This window comes from Debaryomyces hansenii, assembly GCF_000006445.2.
Source record: "Debaryomyces hansenii CBS767 chromosome G complete sequence".
Lineage (NCBI taxonomy): Eukaryota > Fungi > Ascomycota > Pichiomycetes > Serinales > Debaryomycetaceae > Debaryomyces > Debaryomyces hansenii.
In genome coordinates this window covers 1,443,247-1,467,628 of record NC_006049.2, presented here as the reverse complement: position 1 = coordinate 1,467,628, position 24,382 = coordinate 1,443,247, and the positions used below count along the sequence as shown (strand labels likewise).

Here is a 24,382-nt window from a genome sequence, read left to right as displayed (position 1 = left end):
GATCCAAAAAAGCTGCTGTAATTTGAAACAATATACTGAACTACACTATCTATTGCTAGGTTTGATTCAACTACGAGTACACTACCATACCCCTGGTAGAATATAATTGCATTCTATGATTACAGAAAAATTCAAATCACGACTGTCTACGAAACGATAGTACATAGAGATTGAAACTGACTGAATCGCAGAATAATGACACTGCTAATAATGATAGATATATTTCTGAAAAGACTATGGGTAGGGGCCTTGCACGGATCCTGACCCATAGTTGATCCTATTATCAGTAAATACCGTAGTTATAAATCTGTATGCAGGATAGACAATTAACGTTCAACAAACCAGTGGCGATTAGTATCTTTAGTTTTCAATCAATTGTTAGATCTATTTAATAATCTAGAATATAAAGTATATTGATATTCATTTGAAACGTTCCATCTACCGGATTCACTTAGGAAATATTGTAAATTAGAATCAAAGATATAAAAAGGAATCAATTGTATAATCATGAACGCTACCGTTGCATCTGAATACTCATCAGAAGTTCACACAGTTCCAATTGAACACAGGTTCAATCCATACTCCGACAATGGTGGTACAGTGTTGGGAATTGCGGGTGAAGACTTTTCCGTTCTTGCTGGTGATACCAGACAGGTTGTTGGATACTCCATTAATTCACGTTACGAACCAAAGATCTTTGATGTCGGGGATGACATAGCAATGACAGCAAATGGGTTTGCTGCAGATGGGGCTGCTTTGATAGATAGATTCAGAAATCAATTGAAGTGGTATAAATTTGATCATGGTGGTAAAAAATTGAGTATCAAGAGTGCAGCCAGATATATTCAACATTTATTATACGGAAAGAGATTTTTCCCTTATTACGTTAGTACTTTAATTGCCGGATTGGACGACGAAGGAAAGGGTGCTGTGTACTCTTACGATCCCGTTGGATCTTACGAAAGAGAACAATGTAGAGCAGGGGGTGCAGCTGCCAGTTTAATTATGCCATTTTTAGACAATCAAGTGAACTTCAAAAATCAATTTGTACCAGGCACTAACGGTACAGAGAAGAAGGAGTTAAGATACTTGTCGTTAGATGAAGTTTTGCAATTGGTTAAGGATGCATTTTCATCAGCTACTGAGAGACATATCTACGTTGGTGATGGCTTGGAGATTTTTATCATTACGAAAGATGGCATTAGAAAAGAATATTATCCTTTGAAGAGAGATTAGATTAATCTATATACTTATACAACAGATTTAATAGTATACAAAATTATAATATAATTTATATCATAACTAATGACCCCATTAAACTGGCAATTCAAAATTTTGACCTTGCATAACTCTAGTATAATAAATGTAGAAAAAGTCTGAATACACTGCTGTTTGAATTAATCCAGCTAAGACAGCAATGTAATCAAACTTACCTTCCCCGAAATATCTGTATAACCAATTTGGAATATACAAAACTCTGTAAATACCTAATGCAAAAATGTAATGGGTCGTGATATTTTCCGCTTCTCCTGTTCTTTGTAAAATAAATAGTTGGGGTAAGATTGCTACTGACTCGAGCCACAATGAAAACGACCACAAGATTTCACCAAATGAATATTTATGGGTGAAAATCAATGAAAGCAAGAACGAGCCTCCCACTAAATATCTAACTGGAAATGTATCTATGTCCTCCTTAATAGACTTACGATATTTAAATGCCATGATATGGACAATGTAAACTGAAGATCCAATGAAAAATATCTTCATCAATGAATTATAAAGGGAAACATAAGTAGTAAACAAATCCAAATAACGAGTTATGTATACAAGGGCATATAAAGATTGTGTTTTCAATGACAATCCTTTAATTGATTTGTGCAATTCAATTGAGTACACTAATATGAAAATACTGGCAAGGTGGGAAAGATCCCCTGCAAAACGGAATATGTTCATTATCTATTTGTTTAAGTTGGGTAAACTAAAGAAGATCAATAGTATTAACACGCTGTTCGACATTCTATACTTCAGAAAAAGTGTATATTTGTTTATATGCAGGTGGGATTGCAACCTCTTCACAATCCTATATTATGTACTAATAGATCGTACTCATCGTCAATAGTGAGTTCTGAGATAGCTTGGCTCGCTCCGGCAGTATTAAAGCCGTATCTACGTACTGGCTTATTTCCAGAGTAAGTTTTTTCATCTAAAAGTTTTACAGAGAAATCCGAGTAATTGTTGTACCACTCACCATACAACGGACTTGAATCTGATAAATTCACCAAAAAGTCGCTTATTAAGTCGTGATTCAATAAAATTTTAACTGAAGTATCTTGTGATAATGTGTGATGAGTCTTAAACTTTCCTTCCCTTGTGAAATAAATCATTGATGGAAAATTACTCACAGCATATTTCGCAAGAAAATCATTATCCATTAGCTTATTGACATCTACAAGCATAAAATCTATATCCGACCCGTACTCAGACAGGGCCAATTCCTGATAAAAATGTGTTGGATATTTGTAGTCAGTCCACTCTTGTATATGCAGAGCTGTGAAAACAACTAATGTGTTCTTAGAGGATGACTGTATGAAGTTTTCAATATCGGATTGCAAGTAGTGAACATTAGATTTGATATTATCGAAATTTGGATGGGCCTGGGTGTTTTTTGTCATGAACCTGATAAGACTGTCCAAGTCCCGGTGGTCGTTGTACGAGACGATTTCCTTGGTGCCAAAGTTCAAGAGCTTCAATGTTGGGTATCTGTTCACACTGAACAACAGACTTAACTTCTTGTTTTTCAACGCATTTGTTTTCAATATGCGAAGACTGTTACTACCATTATCATCCGTCGTGATATTATTGTAAAGGATACTTAAGTAGTCAAACTCCGGTTCAAATTGTGCACAATAAGCGCATCCTTCAGAATAAAAATATATAAACGAAAAGTCGCTTCCGGCCAAAGTTTGTTCTATATTATCATCATTAAACTCTATAACATGCTTCGATATTGGCTCACACAATGCTAACCAGATATACGAGATGAAATATAATAGTGCTGGTATTCTTTGTAGCATCGTCGTTGTATTGTTCCAATTAAGAAATGCTGTAGAGAAGATGAAATAGATAACTTCCACGTAACATGTAAACCTCTGTAAACTAAATCGCGCTAACCTGTAAATATACACCTTCTACCAGCCAGCCACCAGTATGCTGGCTAATTGTATTATTGTTGACCTACAGGCGATGACTTCGTTGTATCGTAAATATATGTAGCTGACTATATTGTAGGCTGGTAGGTTGCCTATTCTGATATCGCCAATATTATTTTCCTAATCGGTAAAAGCGAAAGCTTGATTTACTTGATCTCTAAATTGATGAGCTTCATTTGGATGCAACCAGCATTCTCGAGGAGTCAGGCTTCTGGGACCCAGCTTGATATAAATAGGGTTGGTTCCATGGAAGCAAGAACAAGGTTTTAATTCTTCCAAACATACCACACTCGCTTCAACTTTACCTATATTTTAACGTTCAATGAAAAAGTTTATTATTAGTTCGCTTTTCCTGGCCGTAGCTTTTGCAGCTTCAGAGTCATTATCGACTATCCAATCCACACTCGTTTCTACATTACCATGTTCTTCTCAATCGGCCAATGTGGTTCCATCTCAATTCTTCTATGCAAATGTGTCCACATTTGCTTCTTTGAGTACTACATATGACGTTGTTGATGTTTCATCATCACAAACTGCTATCAATGCTGGCTCAGAAGTAACTAGCAGTGCTCAACCTAGCTCCAAGGCAAGACAGACCATATATGATTACGATACTGCTTATGATAACGAGGTTTTCGAAGTAACACATACTGTTTGTGATAGTTATAGTCATTGTTACGTGACTACTGATCTTGAAAGTTCAACTACTTACACTACTACCATTGATGGTATCTTAACTGTTATTACTACTGTTGTTCCAGTTAGTGCTACTACTACTGGCTCTTCAAGTGAGTTTACTCAAACTGCTGCTGCTCAAAGCTCTGCTCAGAGCACAGTTGCTGTAACTTCTTCGAGTGAAGTTACTCAAGAAACTGCATCTGAAGGTGGACAAGGTGCTAAAGTCGAAACATCTGCCATTACTCAACCATCTACTACAGATGCTCCATCTACCAAGACCGAAGAAACAACTACTGTTGTCACAATTACTTCATGTGATGATAACAAATGTTCTATTGTTCCTCGTACAACTGGATTAACCGTTGTCACAATAACCTCTAACGATATGGTTACAGCTTACACTACTTACTGTCCATTAACCGGCGAAACTTCATCTTCAGCAGAAACCTCAGTTCCAGCAGAAACAGTCGCCCCATCTATTCAATCCACTTCTGGTTTGATTGAGTCCTCTGAAGTTGAAATTGAAAGTTCCGCAACAGAAATTCCACCACCTCAAGCCGAATCTACTCAAGGCGAATCTATCTCAGCTGAATCTACCCCAGTTGAAACACAGGCCACAGAAGTCGCTCCTCCATACACCGAAGCTTCTACTGCTTCCACTTCTGTTCCTAACGACAAGCTTTCCACCGTCAATGTCATTACCAACAATATCGTTACTCAAACCCCAGAATCATCTACTGTTTCGCAACAAACTACTTCAGCAGATCACCAAATAAATTCACAATTCACCACTTTCGAAGGTGCCGCTAACTCTATTGTTGGCTCCACCGGTCTTATCGGATTATTAATTTCTTTCATCTTTATGATGTTATAATCATAATCACAAGTTCTGTCTTGGAACAGTCTTTTCATTCACATACCCACCTTTCGCGGGATTCAATTACTTTTGCTTTTAACCTGGCCAATTTGCCCATTGGAGCTTTCATTTAGAGAAATGTTTTTTCGTTAATAGTGTATAATAATTGTATAGTTACAATGCAACCACGGGACCTTATTTTTACATTTTCAGACAGTCTGTATTTCTTCTTCTCACTAGACATGTGCGACGAAACTCCAGTCACCTACCCATATAAATAGCAATAAAACCTACTTTCATTTCATTTGACTTTTCGAAGTACGTTACATAATGTCTTTCCATTATTTCTTTAATTTCTATACTACTAGAGGATATATGATTTACCATCTAATGTGGCTGATCCAACATATTTGGTACTCAACCCTCAACATTATAGCGTTTTTTCACCCTTAAATGTTTGGTTTTTCAGTATACTTGTCTAACAAATATTGTTCATAAAGGTCTACTTATACTACTTATCGTTACGAGTAAGTAAAAATCATGAATTAATTTAATTATTCAATAAATCCTTAACCCATGAAGGTGTTACCGGGGATACTACTAACTAATGAGAATTTAGTTCTCACGATGATGGTATTCTAGTTTGAGCACCTATTGTGTACCATGACACTTTAACTAGGGTATTTTATGGAGCGGAACTTAGTTCAATAGGATATTTATAATCGATTTATCCTACTGACCATGTAGTTTTTACGATATTGGGAATTTTACCTACTTTAAAGCCTAGTATTAGTTTGTATTGAAATTTACAGTAACGTACGCAAGTTTGAGAACACAAAATAAACCTCTCCTAAAAGGAGCTTATAGTGAAAAAACCATCGTTAAGATTGAGCACTAGTAAACAGTAGTGAATAGAAGATAGTACGAACAGTAATAGTTGGATCATGGACGCATATCATGAATTCATTCAACCTACTAGGGTGTCACAATGTATTGGATGTAATTTTATTAGTCCAACGTCAAAGAGTTTGATTGTTGGGAAGGCTACAGTGTTACAAGTTTTCGAGATAATAACTACCGAAACCAAGACCCAGCAATATAAATTGAAGTTGGTAGAACAGTTCAAGCTCCATGGATTGATAACTGACATAAAGGCTATTAGAACTGTTGAGAACCTGCAGTTGGACTATTTATTGGTATCTAGCAAGGGCGCCAAGATGTCATTAATCAAATGGGACCATCACTTGAATTCGATTAGTACTGTTTCGTTACACTATTATGAAAATTCTATCCAAAGTTCAACATATGAAAAATTGACTACTACTGATTTAGTAGTAGAGCCTAATAACAACTGTACATGTTTAAGATTTAAAAATTTGTTGACATTTTTACCTTTTGAAACTTTAGATGAGGAGGAGGAAGACGACGATGACGACGAAGAAATGAATGGTAGCTCTGGCAGCGATAAGAAAGCCACTAATAAGGAAAATGGTAACTCGAATGGAGAAGAAGTATCAGAACTTTTTGAATCGAGCTTTATGATTGATGGACGTACCTTAGATTCTAGAATTGGAGATATAATAGACATGCAATTCTTATACAATTACAGAGAACCAACGATTGCAATAATTTTCCTGAAAGCTCATGCTTGGGCTGGTAACTTACCGAAAGTAAAAGACAATATCAATTTTATTGTATTGTCATTAGACCTCGTAACTAAGGCATCCACTACGGTCTTGAAGATCGATAATTTGCCATTTGATATAGATAAAATTATTCCATTACCTCAGCCTTTAAATGGTAGTTTACTAATGGGATGTAACGAAATAATTCATGTCGATAATGGTGGTATTACAAGAAGATTAGCATTGAATCAATTTACATCGTCGATTACAACCTCGCTCAAGAATTACCATGATCAATCAGACTTGAACTTAAAGCTAGAAAACTGTTCCGTAAAGCCTATTCCTAATGATAATAAAGTTTTGATGATCCTAAATAATGGAGATTTCTATTATATAAATTTTAAAATTGATGGCAAAACTATTAAGAAATTTTTCGTAGAAAAAGTTTCAGATCTAAACTATGACGATATCCAATTAACATATCCTGGTGAAATTGCTACCCTTGATAATAATTTGATGTTCATTAGTAATAAAAATGGTAATAACCCTTTACTTGAGTTGAAATATAAGAACTTTGAACATGTTATTGTGCAAGAGAATGAGGAAAATAGCAACCCATTAGATAATGAAGATGAAGAAGACGATTTATATGAAGAGGATGAGGTCAATAAGAAAATCTCAATTAATAAAAGTCTGATTGAATTTATAAAGCACGATGAATTGTTGAATAATGGTCCAATTTCAAATTTCACGCTTGGTCATTATTCCACCGATAAATTCAAGTCAAGCTTACCGAATCCAAATTACAAAGAAGTTTCGATTATAAGCAATTCGGGATCCCATAAACAGGGTGGTTTAAACATACTTACACCAAGTGTGCAGCCCATAATTCAGTCATCCTTAAGTTTTTCACAGATCCATAGAATGTGGACAATTAACAATGAGTTTTTGATTACCTCTGACGATGAAAATTTCAAGTCTGAAATTTTTCAACTTAATAAATCTTTTGCAAGATTGAATTCCAAGGATTTTATCAACAACGAATCAACGATTGGGATGCATGAATTGAATAATAGTGAATTCTTTTTACAAGTGACACCAAAGAAAATATTTGTATTCAATAAAAAGTTCAAGAAAATCATCTCATTTAACAAAGAGTTGAAAAAATATGCAAATGATGAAATTATTTATAGTACTTTTAATGACGAGTTTTTAATGGTATTTTTCTCCAGTGGTGAGGTGGTTATTTATTCCATTAACACATACAATGAATCATTTACCAAGATAAACATTCCTAAAATATTGAATGATACTATTATTACTACGGGTTATATAACAAATTCGAGTTTGCTTAATGCAGTACTGAAAGACATAAATTTATTGATTAATAAGAATAGAGGAACTAAAAGAAAGCACAGTGGAAAAAATACAAGTATTACAAGTATTAATACACCTGACTCTGATTTGGGACCAAAACTGAAAACTTTCATATTAGTTACTGGTGATAATAGGATAGTTGCGTTCAATAGATTTCATAATGAAAGATGCTACCAATTAAATGATGTTGATAAATTTACAGATCATCTCTCATTGGGATTTTTTGAACCAAGAGACACCTACCCTGATCCGTTTATCAAGAATATAATTTTTAATGAACTAGGAGATGAATACTCAAAAGATGAGTATTTAACTATTTTGACCATTGGAGGTGAAATTTTAGTTTACAAACTATTTTTTGATGGTGAAAATTTTAAGCTTGTGAAAGAAAAAGATTTAATCATTACTGGTGCCCCTGACAATGCATATTCTTTAGGTACCACTATTGAAAGAAGACTCGTTTATTTTCCAAATGTTAATGGCTTTACATCTATATTTGTTACTGGTATTACACCATACTACATTTCAAAAACAACTCATTCTGTTCCGAGAATTTTTAAATTTACAAAGCTTCCGGCTGTATCATTTGCGCCATATTCGGATGACAAAATTAAGAATGGATTAATTTATCTTGATAATTCTAAAAATGCAAGAATATGTGAGATACCAGTTGATTTTAATTATGAAAACAATTGGCCAATCAAGAAAATTCCTATTAAGGAGAGTATCAAGTCGGTAACGTATCATGAGCTTTCAAATACGTTTGTAATTTCAACTTACGAAGAAATACCATATGATTGCTTAGATGAAGAAGGTAAGCCAATTGTTGGTGTTGATAAGTCGAAGCCTTCTGCAAATTCGTATAAAGGATATATCAAGTTAATTTCTCCATATAATTGGTCTGTCATTGATACAATTGAACTAGTTGATGGTGAAATTGGTATGAATGTTCAATCTATGGTTCTTGATGTTGGATCGAGTACTAAAAAATTTAAAAATAAGAAAGAGTTGATCGTCATTGGTACTGGTAAATATAGAATGGAGGACTTAAGTGCTAATGGCTCATTCAAAATATTTGAAATTATTGACATTATTCCAGAGCCTGGTAAACCTGAAACTAATCACAAGTTTAAGGAAATACATCAGGAAGATACGAAGGGGGCTGTTACCTCGATATGTGAGATTAGTGGACGTTTCTTGGTTTCGCAAGGGCAAAAGATCATTATACGGGACTTGCAAGATGATGGTGTCGTTCCTGTGGCATTTTTGGACACTTCAGTCTATGTTTCGGAAGCGAAGAGTTTTGGGAATTTGTTAATTCTTGGTGACTCATTGAAAAGTATTTGGCTTGCAGGGTTTGATGCAGAGCCATTTAGAATGGTTATGCTAGGTAAAGATTTGCAATCTTTGGATGTAAACTGTGCTGACTTTATCATAAAGGACGAAGAGATCTTTATACTTATTGCTGATAATAATAGTACATTACACCTAGTTAAATATGATCCTGAAGATCCCACGTCTTCTAATGGCCAAAGATTGATTCATAAGGCATCGTTCAATATTAATTCTACACCTACATGTATCAGGTCTATTCCTAAGAATGAAGAAATTAATCCTTCAAGTACGGAAGTCTTTCAATCGATTGGTTCAACAATCGATGGTTCCTTTTATACGGTTTTCCCCATCAACGAAGCCAGTTATAGAAGAATGTATATTCTACAACAGCAAATCACCGATAAAGAATATCACTTCTGTGGATTAAACCCAAGACTAAACAGATTTGGTGGTTTATCAATGACTGTGAATGATACTAATACAAAGCCTTTATTGGACTACGAGGTTATTAGAATGTTTGCTAAATTGAATGAAGATAGGAGGAAGAATTTATCCATGAAAGTAAGTTCTAAGAATGTATACCAAGATATTTGGAAGGATCTTATTGAGTTCGACCATGTATTGAAAAATTTATAGTAGATTGTAATATAATGTACATATTGTAACACGCACCTTTTTTCTCAATATATCAACAAAAAATTACTGTAGAATAAAATTCACACTAACAACACAGGAATATTTGAGGTAAAATGCCACCAAAGTTGAAAGCTACAAGGAAATCAGTATCGTTTCAGCATTTGAGCGATGAAGATATTTCGAAATCGCAGTATATATTGAAGACTGAGTTTCCACGAATTGAAACATCAACATTAACAATACCATTTCATTCAGCCTTATTGATTTTTGGATTATATAAGTTTGGATTAACAAATGATATTTACGGGGTAATGTTGAAAGGTATTTTCAGCTTGATTCCTTTGCAATTACTTTACGGATATTTAATAACTACAAGATCGGAGAAAGAAAAGAAAACTAAAAGTCATAACAATTCAGAGAATGTACCATTATTATTAGCAGGAGGAATTGTTATTTCTCTAGTTTTATCCGTTCCTCTATTCGTTGCACTAATATTACTTGGAGCTCCCTTAGCTAGCCATTTGAAGGAAACGTACCTATTGTCAATTCACTTGTCATTATTGATATTTTATCCTCTGCTAGTTTTGTACAAGTATGATTATAAACTGCTAGTCAAATTCCTCGATGCCGATGGTGTGTATAATGCTATAGCCAAAAATCAGATATTACTAAGTGCTGTTTTGGCTGTGATCGGTACGTGGTTCGGAGTTATTCCGATTCCGTTAGATTGGGACAGGGATTGGCAACAGTGGCCAATTACCTTATTAACAGGAGCATATATAGGTTCCTTTGTCGGAGGAATAGCATGTTTCTTATTTCAATAACCTCAACTGCATGGTAAGAATATTCAAATCGCTCAACATGTAGCAGTTAACTCCGATCAACTTACTTTGAAATTAAGTATGTAAGCTAGTTCTAATGTGGTTGATACGTTAATTAAGGCTACGTTACGCTTTCAATTCGAAGCACAGATACATCATAGACGTTTGTAATTCATATATAAAACAATTTAATTGCACTCCCTTATGTTCTCCTAATCAACGTGTTTGATGCCTCAGTCAGTTGACTATAAAAAATTTAGCAATTGCGAAATCTCAAGGTGATATCGAATCGGTTAACAGAAAACCGAGTGACCATAGAATTTAATATAAAAGTCGCTCAATATCGTATAGTTAAAGATTTAAGAAGGAAAGAAAGCTTTATAACTACTGTATTAGTTTAATATAACTTAATAAAAACATCTAATAGATTATGTCCGAATTATTTCCAACTGACGTCAAATTGAAATACGTCCCATACACAAAGTCTAATGATGCCGTTGCATCTTGTGGTAACCCAATTGACTTCGACTTAGCCAAGGAATTGCCAGGAAAGAAGATCGTTTTAACTGCTGCTCCAGGTGCGTTCACCCCAACTTGTACAGAAGAACATATTCCAAATTACTTAAAAAACTTGGAAAAATTTAAGAGCAAGGGGGTTGACAGAGTGGTTGTGGTTACCGCAAACGACCCATTTGTCAATGCAGCATGGGGCAAGGCCTTAGGAAGCAAAGATGAATCTAATTACGTTATCTTTGCATCTGATCCAAATGCTGCTTTATCCAAAGAATTGGGTGATAACTTTGTGGCTGATTTAACCAAGGCTGGTCTTGGTATCAGAACTGCCAGATATACATCTATCATTGATGATGGTAAAGTTTCTTTCTTGGAAAGTGAAGAAGGGTTGGGTTTTAGTGAAATCTCAAGTGCTTCCACTGTCTTAGAAAGACTTTAGGAATTCCAGAAGTATGTTTAAAGGAACATTATGAGCTAATGATTATGATATTTTGTATAATTTAATGAAAAATTGTTCTTTTTATTTGTGTGTAGTAGCAATGATGTGTATGTGTAACTGCCATGAGGATACTACATGCCATATGAGTAATTACTGCGTCTTTCAAATACTTCTGTCTTTGATTAATACATTTCCTCTGACCTTTATATGGGCTGTTAGGGCTTTGTTGTCTCTTGTGCAAGCATATATGTTATATTTAATTCCTAAATGGCATAAGAAGAACTATGATTTTTGTTGATAAGCCAGAACGCGTAAAAAAATTTGGAAACGCTTTGTTTCTTCTATAAATAAAGCAATAAACTAGATAAAATCTAAAAATGTCGGGGTTTCCAAAGGTTCCCTTGGTTGTAGGAGATACCGATGATGATGCTTCAATTCATTTACAGTCTCGCGTAGGCCCAGCGAGGCCACTACCAAATAAACAAAACTCGTTTAATCCTCACGATGAAGAGATATTAAAGATATTGAATGAGGTGGATGACGAACTGGACGCAGGATATGACTTCAATAAACAATTTGCGATATTCCAAAAAAGTGGCAGCATTCCAAATGAAATTGAATTTAGTGACAATGATTCGGATGCTGATACCCAGGTGGAATCAGCGAATGAATATGAAGAAGAAATCAACGAAAAGCAGGAAAATAGGTACTATCCAAACATACATAGAGAAGAAGAAATATTGGGGGACAGATATGGAGAGAAAGAACATAGAGATGAAAGTGATAAACAGAAACCAAATAAAAGTTTGTTTGAAGAATTCAAGAAAGCTCGAGAAAGCACTCACCCATTCATGGAAACTACTCAGACTAATTATAAGAAGTATGCGTTATTTGCGCTTATGTCATTTTCAGTAACATGCATAGTACTATTAATATACCAACGTGAAATCATTTTCCATCCGGTAATCATAGATAAGCCGATTGAGAATTACTATGAAATAAACTCGAAGTTTGGTAATCTCGAAAATAGAGTAAATAAATTAACTCTGTTTGCTGAAGACTTATCTAAAAAACAAGAGAATCTTATTCAAAAACATGAGATGTTATCAGCGAATATAAATGAAAAATTTGATTTAGTTAGCGACAGGTTTGGTAAAATTAATTCAAATATAATAAGTCTGCATCAATTTGATTCGTTATTGAAAGAATTCACTGCCTTGAAGGCAAGGGTAAGTGAGTCTGAACCATATACTAACCCTGAACCAAAATTGCTTGAAATTACAGAGAAATTGAATAAACTCTCGAAAATTAGTGATAATATTGAGTCGGTTAAAACCAGCATATTAAAGGAATTCTCAGCAACTCTACCAGAGAAGGTACCAGTGTACATTAAGGACAATAAGATCCATTATATTCCGGAATTTCACAAATACATATATAACTTTATTGATAATTACCAAAAGGAGAAAAATTTTACCACTCACGTAAGTTGGGACCAGTTTTTACGTGAAAATGAGGATAATATGAATAATCATATTAATTCAATAATGAAAAAAACTAATCTACTTAATATTAGTAAGGAAAAGCTTGAACATTTCTTGCAGAAGAAAATCAATGAAAATAATAAACAAATATGGGAAAAGTACAATAATTTGATTGATAATTTGAATATTGTGCATAATAACTCAACATCTATTGCAAAAAATTTTGAAAAGTCTACGAATACGATTTTGCTCGATAACTTATTAGAAATATTTGCTAAAGGTTCAAACAAAGTTAATTATGCGGATTATAAGCTCGGTTCTAGAATATTGGGCTTCTTAACGAGTACATCTATGTCATCGACAGGTAGTCAAACTTCACATAAATCCTTACCCAGAAGGATTTTTTTGGGATGGTTTGATTATTTGAATTCAAGTGGTGTTCATAAGCCTAAGAACTGGAAATATAACGCTAATAATGTTTTGATTGATGGGGGAAATTATTGGCATTGTGAATCAAATGAATGTTCAATTGGTTTAAGATTATCTAACCCTGTTATCTTGACTGATTTGATATTTAAAAATCCCCCTATTGATAGTATAAAGTCTCCTAGCTTCGTTTCCATTTATATTAAGCCTACAAATCCTGAACAAGTGAATGAATTAATAGAATACTTACAAAATCTAAAATTTGATATAGCTAAAACCAATGGTCAGAAATATTTGAAGAAATTTTACAAGATTAAGGAAGTGTCACTTGACCCTGACAAACCCATTAATCATGTTAAATTACCGGTAAGTTTGGTAAATTTGAAAATTCCTATTAAAGATATTTATGTTCAACTTAAGTCGAACAGTGGAATTACTGGATTATACAATTTAAAAGCCTATGGGATAAGCGAATTTAATTCATATAAGTATAATCAAGAATTCGAATTATTAGTAGATAAGTTATCAGAATTGGATGAAAATGAAGAACCAATAACTAATAACATTGACATTAATAGTTTCATAGATGAAAATCATTCCGATATCTTAGGTGATGATGAAATATTATTTTAACTTTAATTACATAATTATGTATTTTATAATAGTTAATTACAGATATATTGGAATAAAATTTTGCCCCTATGACATATTTAAGATACTTTTTCTAACTTCAATTCCACTATTATGCCTTACTAATTTACCTTTTATTGTTGTCAATTTCAGACATTAAAAAATTGTTCTAGCAACATTTTCAAGATATAATATAATTCCTTCGAACTACAATCAAATCAAATAATAAGAAACGTAAAATTAAATAGCTAATGTAGAATGCAGAAACTATATACCTAAGAAAAAATGCAGAATACAATAAAAAACCCATATTTTAAAAGTGTTCAACAAATCGAACAAATAATCCCAGTTTAACTGGAACCTTAATTAGAAACAATTTTAACCCATTACTCAATTAATCAACTTACAATAAGGATAAAGCAGCTAATAAACCAGCAACGAAGACTGGGACAGCCTTGTTGTTAGCAGCACCTTCAGCAGCAGAAACTTCAGCAACTGAAGATTCAGCAGCAGAAGTAGATTGAGCAGCAACGGTAGATTGACCGGCTGGAGCAGAACCAGCTGGAGTAGTAGCTTCACCAGCAACGGTAGATTCACCGGCTGGAGCAGTACCGACTGGAGCTTCACCAGCTGGGGTGGTAGCTTCAGCAGCAACGGTCGATTCACCGGCTGGAGTGGTACCGGCTGGGGCTTCACCTGCTGGAGCAGAACCGGCTGGAGCTTCACCTGCTGGAGCAGAACCGGCTGGAGCTTCACCTGCTGGAGCAGAACCGGCTGGAGCTTCACCTGCTGGAGTGGTACCGGCTGGGGCTTCACCTGCTGGAGTGGTACCGGCTGGGGCTTCACCTGCTGGAGTGGTACCAGCTGGGGCTTCACTAGCTGGGGTAGTACCGGCTGGGGCTTCACTGACTGGACAGTATGTAGTGTAAACAGTGTCGTTTTCAGTGATGGTAGTAACACCAGTAGTGTGAACACCAGTGGAACAAGCATTGTCAGAACATGAAGTAATGGTAACAACAGCGGTTTCAATGTTGGTCTTGGTTTCTTCACCACCAGTTGCTGGGCTGGTTTCAGCTGGAGCAGCAGAAGTGCTTTCACCTTCGGTCAATGGACAGTAAGTGGTGTAAACAGTTTCGTCCTTGGTGACAGTGGTAAGACCGGTAGTTTGAACACCAGTGGAACAAGCATTGTCGGAACAAGAAGTGATGGTGACAACAGTAGTTTGCAAGTCAGTAGCGGTAGAGGTACCGTTAGTGTATGCAGAGGAAGCACCTAAAGCTGGAGCAGCAGCAGCGGATAATAAAACACCTGATGAGAACTTCATTTTATATATTTGTATTGATTAAGTTAGTTGTTGAGCGAATGAATAACTATAATTAATTCATTTAAAATTCCAAATTCCAACCTGATATTCACATCTTTTTATACTATTCTGTTACCAGCTATGTGACGACGCCCACAACACGCTTTGGAGAGGCTATGATTCACATTCACAATTTTACTGTTATACTTCAAGTATCATAACTGGTAAATAAATAGTTAATATCCCAGATTTTGCACCTGATTGTTCTATTGCATTACCAATTAGAGACAATTTCCCCATGTCATAACCAGCTACATTTCGGCTAATTTTAATTCTAGAATAACAACATACACGCTTAGGAAGCAAAATTGCTATAGAAACCGTACCCACTAACAGCCTTTCCCGATAAATTTTGAGCCATCGAATATGTAAAACGCGCTTTCCTACTGGCGACCAAAAATTCTTATGCACCATTGCAACAATTCGCTATTTCGGATCGTACAATTTAACCGAATTCGACGGACAGGGGGGATTCGCCTAAAAAAAAAGGGGTCATTAGTCTAAGTGACACTTGCTGATTTGCTTGTTTACAGTGTGATTTTGACTGCATAATGACTACCTATGACAACAAGTGACGTAAGCGAATAAAGCCTTGGGAAAACATGAAGAAATAACAAAAACCATACAATTGTGAGCATATGACTGAGTTCACAAACATGAGACTGAATACAGGTGTTGAGCGCTTCTGAGCAAGCATTATTTCTATTAATAACACAATACCTACACTGTAGATTAGAAACACAATTTTTATGAAAACGGTAACGCAGATGTCTAAATGAGAAATTTGAATGAATGTAGGATACCAGATGTTGTAACCATGAGATACACTATACAGCATGTAAGAGAAAAAAAGTGGCTAGAGGCCCGTGCGAGAACCAGTGTGTCATGACAGTCTTCATTAAGCAAGGGGTTAGACATTTTAGGAAGTGTATCGGACGGATAGGTAGACTAAATTGACAAGGCAAAAAAATGTAGAATGTAAAAATAGAAGCCTTCGAAACTTAAGCCTTCAAAACAACTTTGTAGGTTGCGATTTCGAAGCCTCTCAATCTAATCGATACACTGCCCTCGTGAAGCGGAATGTCTTCGCTTTCCTGTTCAAGGGCATTTGTCTTGAATATTTTGTCGACTGGGAGTACGTCAAGGTCGAACTCTAATTTACCCGAGCTTGAGCCACCTAACGACTCATATATTCTAATAATAAGTGATTTTTGGCCCTTGTTTCTAATCGGGATGTTCTCGTGCAACGAGACATCTTCGTCGTCTTCTGATCTCTTTAAATGGGACAAGACAAGACTTCCTCCGTCAGTCAATTTAATCGAGCTTAGTAATTCTGGCAATCTTGTAGAATTGACCCCATGGCATAATTTGTGGTTGAAATTGTAACCCAATTTAACGGTATCTGAGCCCAAAGGACCATTATGTGGATATAAAGCATACTCAAATTCATGTTTACCCATATCTGCCTTATCATCAGGAGCCTTAGCTGATCTCAACAACGATAATGTCATCAAATTTCCACGAATTGATCCACCGTACTTACTGTTATTCAAAATAGATACACCATAGTTGAATTCTGACAAATCCATAAACTTGTGGTGGCATACTTCGAACTTTGCGACATCCCAACTAGTGTTATAATGAGTAGGTCTTGAGGTTAATCCGAATTGTGTCTCGTAATTGGCTTGTTGAGATGTATAAACAGTTGTTGGAAATTGTACCTTCAAGAATTTGTATGTCTCGTGCCAGTCAACCTTGGACTTAAACTTGATAAAGCTGTTTTGCACCGCTTTAAAATCAGTCAATCCCTCAATTGAAACAACAGTCTCAATAGAAGATTTATCAGAAATGTGTGTTTTAATTAACACTGACGACTCTAATTCATTGTTAGTTAATATACTTACTTCATTCTCCGTCAAAAGCTTATATTTAGTTAACGAATATAACTCAGTATCCCAAGCAGGGAAATTCAATGGCTCATCATCATATAAGACAAACTGGTTACCTCCAATACTTTCGCCACTATCCGTTTGTTTTGTTGCAGTAGCATCAATGATTTCACGACCATGTTCTAAATCAATTACAGATGTTAAAATTCCGTTTTTAGAAATCGTTGCCTTAATCTTTTTGTTAGATAATATAAACACTCCTTCTTCTTCAACAACTGATGCAGGGTACCTGATCTCTGATTTGTAGTTAATCTTAGTTACACCCAGATTATTGGCAACAGATATGATTAGGTCGCTCCCCTCTTTGACTGCGAAATCCTCGCTAATTGCATCAAATAAATCAGAGTGTTCTTTTTGATTAATTCTCAATATTTCACTTCTAGACCATGGCAACGTATTAAGGTAGTTCAATGAGGATAATGTAAATTTACCATCATCCTTAATAATACTTAAAGCATCATTAATTAAATTATTGGCATTCTTTAAAACCTTTTCTAACATTGGCCAAACTTCTTCGTAGTATACCATACCAATACAACTACCAGGTAAAACATCATGGAACTGACATAAACAGAGATCTTCCCATAAAGCGGTTATTTCTGATTTTGGATATTTATAGTTATTGTTCGTAATTGAAACTAGCGTTGCTAGCCATTCTAAGTCGTGTAATTTAATTTCATTAATTCTCATTAACTTTTTAACATAAGCTTGGGTGGTATACGTTCCTCTATGGAATTCCAAGTAAATTTCGCCTGTCCATGAGGGTAAGTCTTTACCACCATTTGATCTTTCTAAGATATCGTCATAAAAGTCTTCAATTGTATTACCTAAATGAACAGTTGGCAATAATCCACTTGTATCGGACATTCCTCTGCATCTTCTTATTTTTTCAAACATTTCATCCGTTGGTCCACCACCACCATCACCATGTCCAAATAATAATAATCCAGTTGGAACATCTCTTAAATTCTTGTGTTGTTCCAAAGACCTTTTGATATCCCCAAAGTTTGCGCTAGCAGTATAAGTATTTGCTGGTGGCATATGAACTAACACCTGTGACCTATCAATACCTATCCAATTGAATGTGCTTAATGGAAACTGGTTAATGTTATTCCAAGATAACTTTTGAGTCAAGAAATTATTAATTCCAACCTGTTGACAAATCTGTGGGACTTGAGACGAGTATCCAAAAGTGTCTGGCAACCAAAATATATTAGAATAGATTCCGAATTCATTGTATTGGAATCTTTGTCCTAATAGAAATTGACGAATCAACGATTCTCCATTTGGAAGATTTGTATCATTTTCCACCCATGAACCACCAATAGGTAAAAATTGGTTAGTTGTGAACTTATCTTTAATCTGTTTTAAAATTTCAGGATGATATTCTTTTAGCCATTTGAACTGTTGCATTTGAGAGGCAACAAAAATATATTCGGGGTACTCCTCAGCAAGTCTCAATTGTGTGGTCCAAGATCTAACAATCTTCCTTTTGGTTTCTGCAAATGGCCACTCCCAAGCTGTGTCTATATGACAATTACCAACTCCAAAAACATCAATTCTAGAATCAGTAGCAAATACTTCATCTGAATCAATTTTATCACCAAGATAGCGTTTTGCCAATTTACGACATTCCCAGATTGATTCAACATTATCGGGATCAAAGGTATTCATAATGTCATTACATAACTGGTTTGCTTGCCACTTCTGCCATGAATTACCTGGAAATTCTCTTGCAGCGTCACCAATTATCCAGAAATCCCACATTAACCTTCTTGCTTCTAAGTTGGGCAATACCAAATCACACTTACTTAATTGGAAGTATCTGTTAGGGTTGGGTGAGCCATCACTACCATTTCCAAACATCCCATTGCATGACATTTCGACGTAGAACCTATGGACACCTTCCTTCCAGTACCGTTTTGGGATTCTAAATAGAGTTCTTTCATTACCACCTGTAAACGCTTGTAAAGGCAACCCCTTGTCATTGCATATCATTGCCTCGTTATTACTATCCCATTGAAATTCAATTGCCTCTGGTTTCTTACTCAACCATTCTGATGGAATTGATAATTCCACCTTGAACCAAAATGTCTTCCACGAGGGACCAAAACTATCTCCCTTATTGCTATCTTGCCATTTGACCTCATCCCAATTTATATCTTTAAACAAAGGTCTTTGAGTCTTTCCATTCTTATCATCTGGTACCTTATAGCTTTTTATATTAATATACTCTGTGTTGGTATCTACCCTATCGAAGTCATAGAATTTTGGCAAATTCAAGTCTCGATATTTACCTCCATCAATAAATTGTCTCAATCTTTCCTGAAACAAATGATCAATTGGTTTGAAGTTAGGTTGTATATTATGTTTTTCGTATTCTTTACTCATAATTCTTATATTTTATATTCTTCTTTTGAATGTAGAAATGTTAATAGTACTGCTCCATTCAGGGGTCTCGGTAGCTTTTTATCTGATTATTGTGTGCACGCCTCTCCTATTGCTATACTTTAATACCACTTGAAACATGTGTTGCAATGTATTGCATGTAAGAGTTAGTAATAGTGGAGTATTCTTGTCTAATAAAGATTTATTACGGGGTATTAATAACAGATTCTAACGGAATATGGAGAACATTCGTTTTAGTGAAGGTTCTTGCAGACGATAAGATAACGAAGATAAGATAAGGCCAAAAAAATTAGATCCCTCTAAAATGATAGTACCTGGCTACCGAAAAGCTAACAGCTCGTATATATACCAGATATGTCTTTCAGGGTGGGTAGGTTCTCCAGGGAATCTTGTTTAGGGTCCATGAGGGATGTATTAAGAATGAGCTTACTCGTTGGTGAAACCGAAAAGAATAGTTTTTACTTCGTGAATGCATAAACAAGACCATTTATAATGGAATGCAGAATACACTTTATCAAGAGGCAATAAAAATGAAAATTTTAGGGTTTAGTTCGATTAGGTTCTCCGTACATTTTCACAGAATCGAATAAAATACATTCATCAATGAAAGGGACTATGTTTCAGATGTATTTAGAGATCCTCGTATTATAATTACCACTAAGCGCTCAGATTTATAATTACCACTAAGCACTCAGATACCCTCGATTAAACCTTACAACTTGAAATATGAGCTTCTTTTCTGTTCATTAAAGGCATGGGGGGAAAAAATAGTAGAATTAGCAAACAGCGATATGACCCTCTTTTCTCAAGTAATTTTGCCTCCTGTAGCCCCTAATTTGTATCTACATTAAAGACATACATACAAGATTATGCTTAAAGCATATCTTTATTATCTACACACAATTCGTGAAAATCAGTTTATTACCCTATACAGACTAATTAGCGCCACCAACACCAGAATATCTTATCTATACTAAAGGATCTACTTATGTTATAAACATTTCTCCAACTTATTGGATCTTGACTTCCTTGTCTTCTTCGATATGTTCAACATGATCGTAATCATTGATCGAAGCAGATTGGCTTGATGGCAACTTAGCAACAAATCCATTGATCAAACTAAATTCGCTAGTGACGTTTCCACCCAAAGATTGGATCTTCTCTTTGATTTGAGACTTGTCGCTATCGCTAGCGGATTCTTTTAACGTAATTATATATGATTTAAGGTCTGACATTTTTGTAGAACTATAGAAAGAAGAGGATATCCCTAGAATCAAATGTCGAATTAAGTCCTTTAGTAGATCAATTTATATGCAGTATGAAATTCTAATGATAAATAGATAAGCAATCTAGTACCAACGGCAAATAAACACAGATATACTGAATCTGCTGGACACAATGAGGTATTATACGCCAATAGACAGATTTTTGAATAAGATCAAGAGGAAAGGATTCTTTCTCTATTCTTCAATCATATTATTGTCGACATTGTATGTTTTTTATACAATTTCCCACTTACCAGATGTGCTGAAAATTGAGCCTGAGAATTCACCAAAAAGCAAGATACGTAAGATCAAACATCAAAAGAAGGACGGTGAAAGAAAGATTAAGACTGAAAGAAGAAAACGAGCAGAGATACGGGAGGGTCTAGTGGATGGTGTAGGTGTCCACCCGGCAAACCACTCGGTAAGCGAGATGAAGGCGAAAGTCCAACTTTAGAAGACTAGCGAAATTCAGAGTCTACAGACTATATTTCCACGTCAAATTCGACGTTTGGAGTCCGACGCCTAAAGAAATAACATCGGGTTTCACCAGCAAGAAATTTGAGAACCGATAATTCAATTGTGAGAAGCGGCAGAATCGCCCGTTCACAATCGGCGCCTTATTGGCTAATGGTGTGGCTACACTCTTTTTAGGGATCTATGTATTTAGAATATCAAAATTAAGTGCTTTCTGCTTAGAGTTCACAAATCGTAGGGCTGTTGTTGTAGTCTGTGTCATTTCCAGTCACATGTAGTCCGTATCCGTACGCATGTATGGAGTACTGGGAATTATACGGCTCGATGTTGCATCCAATTTTCACGGACAAAATTGGCACGATTGCTGCAACAACTCTATTTATTGTTGCCAGTTATCCACCTAAATATCTCTTCCGGATCGTCTATTGGAGCTACTGGCCTACAATCCCATAACCAGTGAGGTATTGAACTTGCAGGGTACTTTGGGTTTGCCTCATAACTTGCAGGGTACTCTGTCATTTAGTACATAAGTGGCTATTTCCCATTAAATTCACCAGTCCTCAATTAATTGTCTACAATGGCTGCATGATGTCTTCAATTTACTATCCAAATTGTCGATTATGACTTTTTGACATGGGTAATTCCGTATTAGTAATGAACCGTGTAGTCTAGCCGGTCATTTGGTGTAAGCTTTTGTGTACTTTTTTTCGAGCGGGTTTTGGACAATCATTGGCCATAATTGCTTTCCAACGGTACTATAAAAGGACTATAAACAAATTGCTACAGTTTAAAGTATATATTATACTTATTATTAAATCAAATTATAAAAAATGGCCAAAGCAGGTATGTATATATAGTATAGGTAAATTGGTTAGATACTATGCAATCAATTGATGTATTGAGTAATGAGCAATATAATCGATCGATTTGTTACTTGAACAATTGAGTCAATTTGTTATTCAATTTTGACTAATTGATAGAATATTTGCTCATCGTCCGAAATAAGTATCTGACAGTTGATTATTTGCTCGCATTGAGTGGGAGAAAGAAGTATTAAGGGTGCATACTAACAACAATGCAGTTGCTGTATTAAGAGGTGATTCTAAGGTTAGCGGTGTCGTTAACTTCGAACAATCGTCAGAGTCTGACCCAACTACTATTACATGGGAGATTTCTGGTAATGATGCTAATGCTTTAAGAGGTTTCCACGTCCACACATTTGGTGATAACACCAACGGTTGTACTTCTGCTGGACCTCACTTCAACCCGTTCACAAAGGAACATGGTGCTCCAGAAGACGATAACAGACATGTCGGTGATTTAGGTAACGTTACAACTGATACTTCTGGTGTTGCTAAGGGTTCTAAACAAGACTTATTCGTCAAGTTAATCGGTCAAAATTCCATTTTAGGTAGAACTGTTGTTATTCACGCCGGTACCGACGATTTAGGTAAGGGTGGTAATGCTGAATCTAAGAAGACCGGTAACGCTGGTGCTAGACCAGCCTGTGGTGTCATTGGTCTTTCCGAATAGATTCGTTGATCGTGGTACTTTCTCTGGTAAAAATATATATCTAAATGTATGACGTTGTTTTATATGTATAATGTTGCACTAAATGTAAGAGTCACAGTTGGCGACACGCAGTTTGCTGGTTTTTCGTGTACAGTAGGTAATGTAGATGATCAGCAACCTGATACAGAATTCAGTAAGGACTCTGACATTGAACACCCGAGGCTCTTATGTAAATTATTACTAGCTAAAAGAGCATTTGAGTTAAATATTAGTTCCGAGGATAGCCAGTTATCAATTAATGAACCCAATACCTCTGGATTTTATGTATGGGTATACAACAAAAAAGAGCTACGTTTTAGAACTTTCATCACTTATTTCTACGATATTCTTTACTTCAGTAAGATCCTATTTCATCGTATCTATTTGATCATTCCTTCCATATACACCTTTCCCCTTTCTTCATTAATAATTTGTAATTTATAAGAATCCTCCCCCTCGACACACCCTAAGGTTACTTTATCATTTAAAAGCCATGGCTCGATATTCTTATACGTGAATTTCTTGATAATGAAGTCAGAATGCAACTTTTGAAACCAATATAATAGAAGAGTAACCATAAATGGACCTTGTACAATTATTTCTGGTAGGTTTTCCTTCCCTCGACAATAATTTCCATCGTAATGAATCTTATGACAATTATATGTTAAATAACTGTATCGTATAATGTCATTATATGATAATTGGATATTGAGTGTATCGTTAAATTTTGGGAAACTAGCTTTATTCGTTACCGGGTGATATAAATCGTTTTTATATATCAATGTTCTATTTTCAACGAAGTTAAGACTTTGTGCATTACTAAACTCTCTATTAATATTGACAAACGTTGCATCTCCAAGAGTCTTAACTGTGTGAACATGTTCTGTACATTTTAAATATTCATTCAACAATGGCGACCTATAAAATTCAATATTTCCTTTTACCCACATTCTTCTTCTATAGGCCTGTTTGTTTTCTATCATTGGCGCCTGATAATTGTCATACCCATCAGATCCAAGCGTCACGTTAGGTTGATTATTATACAAAAAGTGGAAGCCGATGGGCAAGTGGCTCTTCTCAAAGCCTAATTTTTTAGATTGAAACTTTTTTGGAAATATATCATTTAAAAGTAGCAACAAGTTATTAGAAGCTATAGTAGAGCATGTATCTTCAAATATCCAAGTTTTCAGTTTAATATACCTAGACCATTGGTCTAAACTTATTTTGCTTAAACCCATGATATTGTGAGTTAGGTCAAAAATATCTCATCTCTCATCACCAAAAAAATTATTTTCTTAGTAAATTTGTTTTAGAACATTAACTCTTTTTGTTTCACAAGCAA

The 24,382-nt window shown here is 35.2% G+C and overlaps 14 protein-coding genes across 14 annotated transcripts; 8 read left to right on the top strand and 6 right to left on the bottom strand. All coding sequences in view use genetic code 12, as the record gives it.

The window, feature by feature from the left end:
* Positions 1–507: 507 nt before the first annotated feature.
* Positions 508–1,236, top strand: DEHA2G17996g (DEHA2G17996p; the record flags this gene model as incomplete). The annotated part of the gene is made up of 1 exon (XM_462322.1): positions 508–1,236. One exon carries the CDS (start codon positions 508–510, stop codon positions 1,234–1,236), a length of 729 nt encoding a protein of 242 aa, XP_462322.1.
* A 78-nt stretch (positions 1,237–1,314) lies between these two features.
* On the bottom strand, positions 1,315–1,953 carry DEHA2G17974g (DEHA2G17974p; the record flags this gene model as incomplete). The annotated part of the gene is made up of 1 exon (XM_462321.1): positions 1,315–1,953. The coding sequence occupies one exon, from the start codon at positions 1,951–1,953 to the stop codon at positions 1,315–1,317; it is 639 nt and encodes a 212-aa protein (XP_462321.1).
* A 119-nt stretch (positions 1,954–2,072) lies between these two features.
* On the bottom strand, positions 2,073–3,074 carry DEHA2G17952g (DEHA2G17952p; the record flags this gene model as incomplete). Its single annotated transcript, XM_462320.1, has 1 exon — positions 2,073–3,074. The coding sequence occupies one exon, from the start codon at positions 3,072–3,074 to the stop codon at positions 2,073–2,075; it is 1,002 nt and encodes a 333-aa protein (XP_462320.2).
* Positions 3,075–3,531: 457 nt separating this feature from the next.
* Positions 3,532–4,761, top strand: DEHA2G17930g (DEHA2G17930p; the record flags this gene model as incomplete). The annotated part of the gene is made up of 1 exon (XM_462319.1): positions 3,532–4,761. One exon carries the CDS (start codon positions 3,532–3,534, stop codon positions 4,759–4,761), a length of 1,230 nt encoding a protein of 409 aa, XP_462319.2.
* Positions 4,762–5,687: 926 nt separating this feature from the next.
* On the top strand, positions 5,688–9,716 carry DEHA2G17908g (DEHA2G17908p; the record flags this gene model as incomplete). Its single annotated transcript, XM_462318.1, has 1 exon — positions 5,688–9,716. The coding sequence occupies one exon, from the start codon at positions 5,688–5,690 to the stop codon at positions 9,714–9,716; it is 4,029 nt and encodes a 1,342-aa protein (XP_462318.2).
* A 113-nt stretch (positions 9,717–9,829) lies between these two features.
* Positions 9,830–10,540, top strand: DEHA2G17886g (DEHA2G17886p; the record flags this gene model as incomplete). Its single annotated transcript, XM_462317.1, has 1 exon — positions 9,830–10,540. The coding sequence occupies one exon, from the start codon at positions 9,830–9,832 to the stop codon at positions 10,538–10,540; it is 711 nt and encodes a 236-aa protein (XP_462317.2).
* Positions 10,541–10,967: 427 nt separating this feature from the next.
* Positions 10,968–11,489, top strand: DEHA2G17864g (DEHA2G17864p; the record flags this gene model as incomplete). Its single annotated transcript, XM_462316.1, has 1 exon — positions 10,968–11,489. The coding sequence occupies one exon, from the start codon at positions 10,968–10,970 to the stop codon at positions 11,487–11,489; it is 522 nt and encodes a 173-aa protein (XP_462316.1).
* Positions 11,490–11,866: 377 nt separating this feature from the next.
* Positions 11,867–14,032, top strand: DEHA2G17842g (DEHA2G17842p; the record flags this gene model as incomplete). Its single annotated transcript, XM_462315.1, has 1 exon — positions 11,867–14,032. One exon carries the CDS (start codon positions 11,867–11,869, stop codon positions 14,030–14,032), a length of 2,166 nt encoding a protein of 721 aa, XP_462315.2.
* Positions 14,033–14,432: 400 nt separating this feature from the next.
* Positions 14,433–15,353, bottom strand: DEHA2G17820g (DEHA2G17820p; the record flags this gene model as incomplete). Its single annotated transcript, XM_462314.1, has 1 exon — positions 14,433–15,353. The coding sequence occupies one exon, from the start codon at positions 15,351–15,353 to the stop codon at positions 14,433–14,435; it is 921 nt and encodes a 306-aa protein (XP_462314.1).
* Positions 15,354–16,393: 1,040 nt separating this feature from the next.
* DEHA2G17798g (DEHA2G17798p) lies at positions 16,394–19,732 on the bottom strand (the record flags this gene model as incomplete). Its single annotated transcript, XM_462313.1, has 1 exon — positions 16,394–19,732. The coding sequence occupies one exon, from the start codon at positions 19,730–19,732 to the stop codon at positions 16,394–16,396; it is 3,339 nt and encodes a 1,112-aa protein (XP_462313.2).
* A 1,028-nt stretch (positions 19,733–20,760) lies between these two features.
* On the bottom strand, positions 20,761–20,985 carry DEHA2G17776g (DEHA2G17776p; the record flags this gene model as incomplete). The annotated part of the gene is made up of 1 exon (XM_462312.1): positions 20,761–20,985. The coding sequence occupies one exon, from the start codon at positions 20,983–20,985 to the stop codon at positions 20,761–20,763; it is 225 nt and encodes a 74-aa protein (XP_462312.1).
* Positions 20,986–21,148: 163 nt separating this feature from the next.
* On the top strand, positions 21,149–21,469 carry DEHA2G17754g (DEHA2G17754p; the record flags this gene model as incomplete). The annotated part of the gene is made up of 1 exon (XM_462311.1): positions 21,149–21,469. One exon carries the CDS (start codon positions 21,149–21,151, stop codon positions 21,467–21,469), a length of 321 nt encoding a protein of 106 aa, XP_462311.2.
* An 850-nt stretch (positions 21,470–22,319) lies between these two features.
* Positions 22,320–23,022, top strand: DEHA2G17732g (DEHA2G17732p; the record flags this gene model as incomplete). The annotated part of the gene is made up of 2 exons (XM_462310.1): positions 22,320–22,332; positions 22,571–23,022. 2 exons carry the CDS (start codon positions 22,320–22,322, stop codon positions 23,020–23,022), a joined length of 465 nt encoding a protein of 154 aa, XP_462310.1.
* Positions 23,023–23,420: 398 nt separating this feature from the next.
* Positions 23,421–24,278, bottom strand: DEHA2G17710g (DEHA2G17710p; the record flags this gene model as incomplete). The annotated part of the gene is made up of 1 exon (XM_462308.1): positions 23,421–24,278. One exon carries the CDS (start codon positions 24,276–24,278, stop codon positions 23,421–23,423), a length of 858 nt encoding a protein of 285 aa, XP_462308.2.
* Between the last annotated feature and the right edge of the window lie 104 nt (positions 24,279–24,382).